The sequence below is a fragment of the Aptenodytes forsteri genome, unplaced genomic scaffold, assembly GCF_000699145.1.
Source record: "Aptenodytes forsteri isolate BGI_AS27 unplaced genomic scaffold, ASM69914v1 Scaffold231, whole genome shotgun sequence".
NCBI classification, from domain to species: Eukaryota; Metazoa; Chordata; class Aves; order Sphenisciformes; family Spheniscidae; genus Aptenodytes; species Aptenodytes forsteri.
In genome coordinates this window covers 514369-521957 of record NW_008796046.1, presented here as the reverse complement: position 1 = coordinate 521957, position 7589 = coordinate 514369, and the positions used below count along the sequence as shown (strand labels likewise).

The window sequence follows — 7589 nt, the reverse complement described above, 5'->3', positions numbered from 1 at the left end:
GAAGGCAACCAGCAGGATCTGGAGGGAGATGGTGGCAGTGGCGGGCGTCAGCGCCGGGACGAGCCCCCTGCCCACATCGCCACGTGCTGGCAGGCAAACCCCAGCCCTCCCCCACCCCCCCCGCCCCCCCCCGCCGCCGTCGTCGTCGCCGCCGGGCCCGGGGTTAAACGCGGAGCCGCCGCGTTGGCCCAGCGTCCCGGCGATGCGGAAACTCTTCGGGGAAAGCTGCCGGCAACCTACGGGGGGAACCGGGAATGGGAACGGGAATGGGACCGGGAGCGGGATGGGGAACGGGAGCGGGGCTGGGAGTGGGACCGGGAGCGGTCGGGGAGCTCCCCCGCCGCCTCCACCCCGCAGCCGCGTCCCGCACCCGGCTCTCCGTTCTCCCCGCGGAGCTCCGCCGGAGCCCGGCCCGCATTCCTGGCATAACTCGACTCGACCGCAACCACCCTCCTCCTCCCCATCACCCCGCTCCAACGGGGAGGATGAAGCGGCGGCATCCCGTTCTCCCCGCGCTTCGTCGGGCAGTGAAGGCGAAGGGCAAACCGGTGCCCACCGTCACCGCGCCGCCCGGAAGAAGAAGAAGGAGAGCGGTGGTTGGGAGAGCCCGGCGGATGGCGGCGATGGCGAGGCCGAAGGCTGCGGGAGGGTGGTCCCCCGTCATCCGTTGCCCGTGGTGGCCCGTGTCTCCAAGGTGAACATCCTGCCCTTCGGCAGCCCCGGTGGGTCGCGGAACAGCAGTCGTTATTCCAGCACAGAGACGCTGAAGGAAGAGGAACAGTTTGGGATCTGTTGGCCCAACCAAGGACGGACTCTCCAGGCGGGTTACGGCGTCTATCGATCACCCAGTTTCGGGACGAGCGATGGCCTGGCGTGGGGACAGCCGGTGGTCCGCGTCCGTGCCAAGCTGCCGCAGGGCACGGCCAAGGCAAAACCGGACTTTGGGAGCGAGAGCCTGCACCAGCCGGGGCTGGAAGGGGAGCGGGCCAAGCACCGCAAGTCCTTGTCCAACCCCGACATCGCCACCGAGACCCTGACGCTCCTCAGTTTCCTCAAATCGGACCTCTCAGAGCTGAAGGTGAAGAAGAAAGGGGTGAGGATCGGCCTTGACATGGGCTCCGACGGCTGCTCTGGCATCTCCAACCCCTCCCCTGGCAGCCGCGGTGCTGCTCAGCCCCCCAGCCGCTGGGCGCCGGGCGAGCGGCCAACGCTCAAGGACCTGACGGCCACTTTGCGTCGCGCCAAGTCCTTTACCTGCTCCGAAAAACCAGGGACGCGGCGGCTTTTCCTACAGAGCACCATGAAGCAGAGCTCCTCCGAGCTCCTCCTGGCCACTGCTGACAGCCAGGACCAGGTGGCTTCGGATGGGGGACAGCGGAGGGACGAGGATGCTCTCCCCATGGTCATCCAGGACCAGTACATCCAGGAGGCGAGGCAGGTCTTTGAGAAGATCAGCAGGATGGGTTCCCAGCAGGACTACGGCTTCACGGCCAAGCAGAAGGACAGCGGAGGTGTGGAGGGCGCCGAGGAGGTGGCACCGACAGGGACGACGGATGCGACCCTTCGGGGACAGGTGGAGAGCACGCGGTGTTTGAAGGAAGCGGAGTCGGAAGAGAACCTTGCTCGCAGGAAATCCGTGGAGGAGCTGTCGGGTCACGAGTCGAGCGTGACGGACGAGGGCATCGTCACGGAGCCAGAGCCCGCGGGGATGCCCTTCCAAGACCTGCGTGAAGCTGTGGATGCCTGGACACTGCCCAATGCCGGGCCAGCAGCTGGTGACACCGAAACGCCACTGCCCGCTCACCCGGCAGCAGCGGTTGAAGACCTTCCAGCTGGCAAATCCGAGACACCGAGCACCCCCGGCAGCTTGCGGCGCCGCCGTAAGTTCCCCTCGGCAGGTGCCAATGGGATGGAGGGTGGCAGTGAGGGTGGCAGCGAGCCCTACCGCTCCCTGAGCGACCCCATGCCCCACCGGAGATGCTCGGTAGCGGAGGAGGCAAAGAATTTCTCCGTCGACAGCAACTTCCTGGGCTCGCTGAGCGCCAAGGCGGGCATCCCCCAACCCGCCGCCATTGCAGGCAGCGCAGGCAGCGCAGGCAGCGACCTGTCGCTCAGCAGCGATGGGCCGCGGGACTACAGCAGCCTCATCCGAACCATTGTCAGCCAGCCCGGAGCCATGGCTAAGCTCGTCGATGAGAAGGGCAACGGCAAGACCATCAAGAAGAAGTCGTTGAGCGATCCCAGCCGCCGCGGTGAGCTGCCGGCCGACGCCTTCGAAGGTCCCAGTGAGGCCATCAGCGAGCTGGAGCCCAGCATCCCACCATCCAGCAGCGAGCCCATCCTCTCGGCACAACCAGCAGCGCCGGGCACCGGCCGCGGCTATGGCTTTGACCCCAAGTTGGCTGATGTGTTGTCCCCTCGCATTGCCCGGCGCAGCTCCAAGAAGCGTTCCAACCGCGCGGCTCACCAGGAAAACCAACCACCGCCAGCGCCTGCTGTCCTCGCCAAGAGCTGCCCGGCCACCAAGCACGTCCGTCACACCAGTGAACCCACCACCTTCGTCCCCATCACCGTCCCCGAGCCGCTTGTCTCCTCCGGCCACCACAACCACCTCCCCGCGCCAGCTGCCAGCCGCTCACCCAGCAAATCCTTCCCGACCCTCCAACCTCCTTCGCTGGAGGATGTCACCAAGCGGTACATGCTGGCCCTCAATTCAGGTGACACGTCCTCCAGTCCCGGGGATGGACCCCGCTCTCCGCCCGCTGCCCCTCCGCCCCGGCTGCCCCGGTGCCCACGGCCACCCAATGAACACGGCCCCAGGACCAAGCCACAGGTGGTAAGTGCCCATCCATCCTAAAAACACCTTCGTTTCACGGGGTACGTGACCCCTCCAAAGCGTTGGTGGCTTTGGGGGTCCCTCGCGTGTCCCTCGTTGGGGACAAATTCCCACCTGCGGATGCGCTGCCAGGTGGCCAAGAGCCTTCCCAGCCCTTTCCGGAGGTCCCAAAGGGATGAGCTCTTGTTTGTAGGAGCGATCCCCCCAATAAAAAGGTGGGGTTTGGGTGGGAAGAAGCAGTTTTTAGGTTAAATAGCACCAAATTTTGGTGGAAGGTGGTTTTATAGATATACATATTATATACTATATTTATATAAAGCATCTCCTGGCGCTGCTGTATAAGGTCCCGGTAAACGGGTGTGCTCTTGGCCGGCCCCGAGATGCTGAACCAAAAATTGCCTTTTCCTTAGCGGGGAGGGCTTAAATGGTCCTTTTGCTGGGGATTCCCCATGTCATACCCCTTATTGAGCAAATTGGCATTTTCCCCCCCAGAAAAATCGCCATCCCTTCGCCCGGGACCATGGGCTTTGCCGTGCCGGCGGCGTGGGAAAAAGGGGGAAAAACATTCTTGTGCATGTACTGAATATTTTATCGATGGGTAAAGTTTTATCCTGTCCGCGGAAGAATTAATGCTGCTTGGGGGGTGCAAAGGCGGTTTGCTCACCCCGAAGCGCGGCCGTGTGCTTTGGGGTCTTTCCTGGGGTGGGTTTTCGGCATTGCCGGCCCCTTGGCTGTTGTTGTTTGAAGATGGACTTGGGTTCCCATCACTCTGAGTGTTTGTGCCGGGAAGCTCTTGGAAGCGCTACCTCCTCCTGCAGCACAGCAGCACCGGCACCCACGGGGCTTTTAATAGCTCCGGGCGAAGCCCAGAAATACCCATTCCCGTGGGGGATGAGCCGAGAGCTCGCGGGAGTGGGTCTGGCAGGGCTCTCGCCCTGCTTCGATGCCGATTTAAGAGGACGGGCTGGACCGTTCCCTTCCAACAGCCGCCGGCAGCCAAGCGTGAAGTCCCCGGGGCTGAGCCCGGTGGTGTAACCCTCGCTGGCCAGGGCAGAGCTGCATGGAGCGGGGGTGTTTTTCTTTGCACGCTTCCGAAATCCAGATCCCTGCGGCATCATTCCCCCAAGATATTCTCCTGAGGTCCAGCATCCCCACAGCGTTATTCCCTGAAGATACTATCTTGGGGTCCAGCATCCCCGCAGCATCATTACTCCAAGATATTCTCCTGGGGTCCAGCATCCCTGCAACATCCTCCCCCCAAGATACTCTCGTGGGGTCAGGTATCCCTGCAGCATCATCCCCTCAAGATATTCTCCTGGGGTCTGGCATCCCCGCAGCATCATTCCCCCAAGGTCTTCTCCTGGGGTCCAGCATCCCTGCAGCGTTATTCCCCGCAAGATGTTCTGGGATCCGGCATCCCTGCAGCATCATTCCCCCAAGATATTCTCTCGGGGTCCAGCATCCCTGCAGCATCATTCCCCCAAGATATTCTCTCGGGGTCCAGCATCCCTGCAGCATCATTCCCCCAAGATATTCTCCTGGGGAGCTCTGCCTTCCGCCCGCCGCCCCCCCCCAGCCGTTGGTGGCCGAGAACGGGGAGCTCTTGGCTCCTGCGTAAAACATCCTTGGAAATAATTTTGGGTGAATTTTGCAGCATTTTTACCCGATGTACCAGTTGAGAGCGAGGCGCTTGTCCTCTCCGATCTCGGGGTGAAAAGTGCTATTGAAGCATCAAGTGTTATAATTAAACAGGGTAATGAGGAACCTCCCGGGGCCGGGGCTGGCGGCACCTTGGGGACATCGGCAGGTCCCCAAGGTGAGGCAGTGCACCCGGCGGCACGGCATTTCTTTATAGAAGAATATCTCTTACTAAATTATTAATATGTTTTTATATAATATATGGTTTATATTAATAATTTATAAAGAGATATTTCTTATTCAGGCGGCTCCCTGCTGTGCCCCAGGCGCGGTGCCCACCCCGTGATGGCCCCGGTGTCAGGGATGTTCTGCGGACCCCGCACCCCCATACACCCCCCAGCTGGTCACTTTGGGATCATTTCGGGTGGATTTTTACCAACTCCAGCACTGGGCTCTGGCAACTGGGAGCCCAGTTGGGCCGAGCATCACCTCGGGCACATGGGCCACCCCGCGGGGCCGGACCCCGGGGATGCCGCTCCTCACCTTGCTTGAACCCGCCGGCCTCGGCGAAGAGGGTGCGAATTTTCCCTTTTAAGGGCAACGCCGCGGCTGTATCTTCAAATCTCTCTCCTGCCTTTGAATTTCTTTGTGCTGCAGCCATAACATAACTGAAACCAGGATTTTTATTTCTTTTTTTGATTTATTATATTGCGGAGCTGGGATGTTTTATTTCAGATGGCACCAGCCGGGGCTGGGGGGGCGGAGGGGGACCGAGCCCTGCAAGGGAGTTGCTTTAATTATAGGCAAGAGCATCGAGGACCGGATATAACTTGGCACCAGGACGGCTGGCTGGGAGCGGAGATTTACGTGCTCCCTGACCGATGGCAAAGAAATGCAAAAAAAAAAGCCTTCCCCCCCCCCCCCCTCCCTAACTCAATGGAGAGGGCCGGCATCGCGAGGTCAGTCATCTGCTTGGGGGAAACGGTCATCGCTGCTTGGGGATTTTGGGGCGTTGGAGCATCCGTCCCGCGTCGTGGGGGTGGTCCGTCCGTCCTGGTGCCCGTCTCCAGCAGACGATGCTGGGAAGGGATTAATAATGGAGTCCGGCAAGTGTGCAGCGATGCTCCCCCAAAATACCCTCCTGCGCTCCAGCATCCCTGCAGCATCGTTCCCCCAAGATATTCTCCTGGGGACCAGCATCCCTGCAGCATCATTCCCCCAAGATATTCTCCTGGGCTCCAGCATCCCTACAGCATCGTTCCCCCAAGATATTCACCTGGGGACCAGCATCCCTACAGCATCGTTCCCCCAAGGTATTTTCCCAGCCCCCATGGTTTGGGGGTGGCTTTGGCGGAGGTGAGCGCTGCCGTGCCGGCTGTTTGCTGGGTTGGGCTGCCCGGCGTGTCCCAGCTGAGGGAGAGGTAACGTGCTGTTCTCCCTCGACGGCAGGACTGTTTGTCCTGGGCGCTTTCCAGCGATCCTCCGTGGGGCTGGAGCCGGCCAAGCCGTCCTGGGTGCAGAAGAGCTCCTTTGCCCTGTGTCTGATGCCGGGCACGAGGCTTTTAATTCCCCAGGAGCCGTTAGCAGCACGTCCCGCTCCGGTGCACGGCGCGGGGGCCGCGAGAAGAAAGGATGCTTTCAAGAAAGCAAGAAAAAAACCCAAAAAAACCTCAAGACAGAGAAGTTTTTCTGCCTCCAGCATCCCATGAGCTGCTGGGATGGGCAGCACATGCCTGCACACCCATGCACACGCGTGTGCAGCAGCCCGGCACCGAGCAAGGGTGCATTTGGGGTGCATTTGGGGTGCATTTGCTGCTCAGTGAAGGCATGAGCGGGATGCCGGGCTGGCAACCTCTTGCATCTTTCCTTTCCCTGTGGCCGAATCCAGCACAGGATGGAAAATTAGGTATGTTCGCTGCCATGCTCTGTTTGTTGACTTAGCAGCATTCGGATTAAACAGGAAAATATTGATTTAAATATAGCACCTCGCGGGAGCAGAGGAGTCGTGGGAACGCGGCCCCCCGGCGCCCTGGCCGCTGCCTTCCCCACCTGCTGCTCCCCAAGCAGGGTGGCCGCACCCCAAAAAAGTCATCGGGGATGGAGGGGGATCCCCGGAGGGAAACATCGGGGTCACGTTCCCAGGGACGCTTGCGTAAAAACCCCCCCATCCCTTCCAAGCATCCTCCAGAAACTTGTCCTCGCTTTGGGGACAGCTCGAGGGACGGATCCGTGCACCAGCCATATATTCTTTGGCCAAAGTTTGGCATCTTTAGACCTATTTATCCCTCCATTCCCTTTCCGTAAATCTCCATAGAAACCAGGTTTTGGGCCATGGCTGGGAGGCTTTTGGGCTTTTGGCTGCCCTTCGGAGGAAGGTTGGAGGTGGGATGGAGTAAGGAGAAGTTGGCCGGCATTGGGGGGACCCTCAGGTGATGCTACCTGTCAGCGGCACGGACCGACGCTGGGACCACCGGCACAGGGCCAAGCAACAGGGCTGGGGGGGTGAACCAGCCCAAATCCCCTTAACTCTGCCCATTTTTGCCCCCTTCCCAGCTGCCAGGGTTTTGAACACCCTTGGCTGACGCAGAGGACACGTCCGGTGTCACCCAGAGCCACCCCCCCCTTGCTCCTTGTCCCCGGTGCCTGCCCCCGCTTTAAATTAAAAGCCTCTAATTAATTAGGCAGCAAACTCCAACAGAGGGGATGGACCAGCCGGGATACACATCCAGGGTAGCACCCCATGGGCGGGGGGGGTGCCCTGTGATGGTGGCCACGGGGCAGGATCTGGCCCCGGAGCGAGAGGGTTAGCGCTGGGCTGAGCTCGGTGCCGGGGGCTGGCCTTGGCCCGCGGCCGCCTGGCCCAAAGGTCAGGCTCTTGGCAGGATGCCGGGGCTGCGGCAAGGGTGGGAGGCTGGGACGGGCTCGGCGTGAGCTCCGCTTCCAGCCCGCGGAGAGACCCGCGGCCCCGCGCAGGTGCTGGGGTGCACGTGCAGGGGCGCACGGGGAGGTCCCTGGTCCGGGGGTGCCCATGCAGGGGTGTATGGAGAGGTCCCCGGTGTACGTGTAAGGGTGCATGGAGAGGTCCTTGGTGCAGGGGTGCACGTACAGGAGGGCC

At 61.4% G+C, this 7589-nt stretch overlaps 1 protein-coding gene across 1 annotated transcript in view; it reads left to right on the top strand.

Annotated features, from left to right (window-relative positions):
• ARHGEF17 (Rho guanine nucleotide exchange factor 17) overlaps positions 1-7589 on the top strand; it is a 45595-nt gene that overhangs the window by 2379 nt on the left and 35627 nt on the right. Inside the window, 2 exon segments of the mRNA XM_009286149.2 lie at positions 5-131; positions 133-2836. Of these exon segments, the coding sequence (XP_009284424.2) occupies positions 5-131; positions 133-2836 (2831 nt within the window).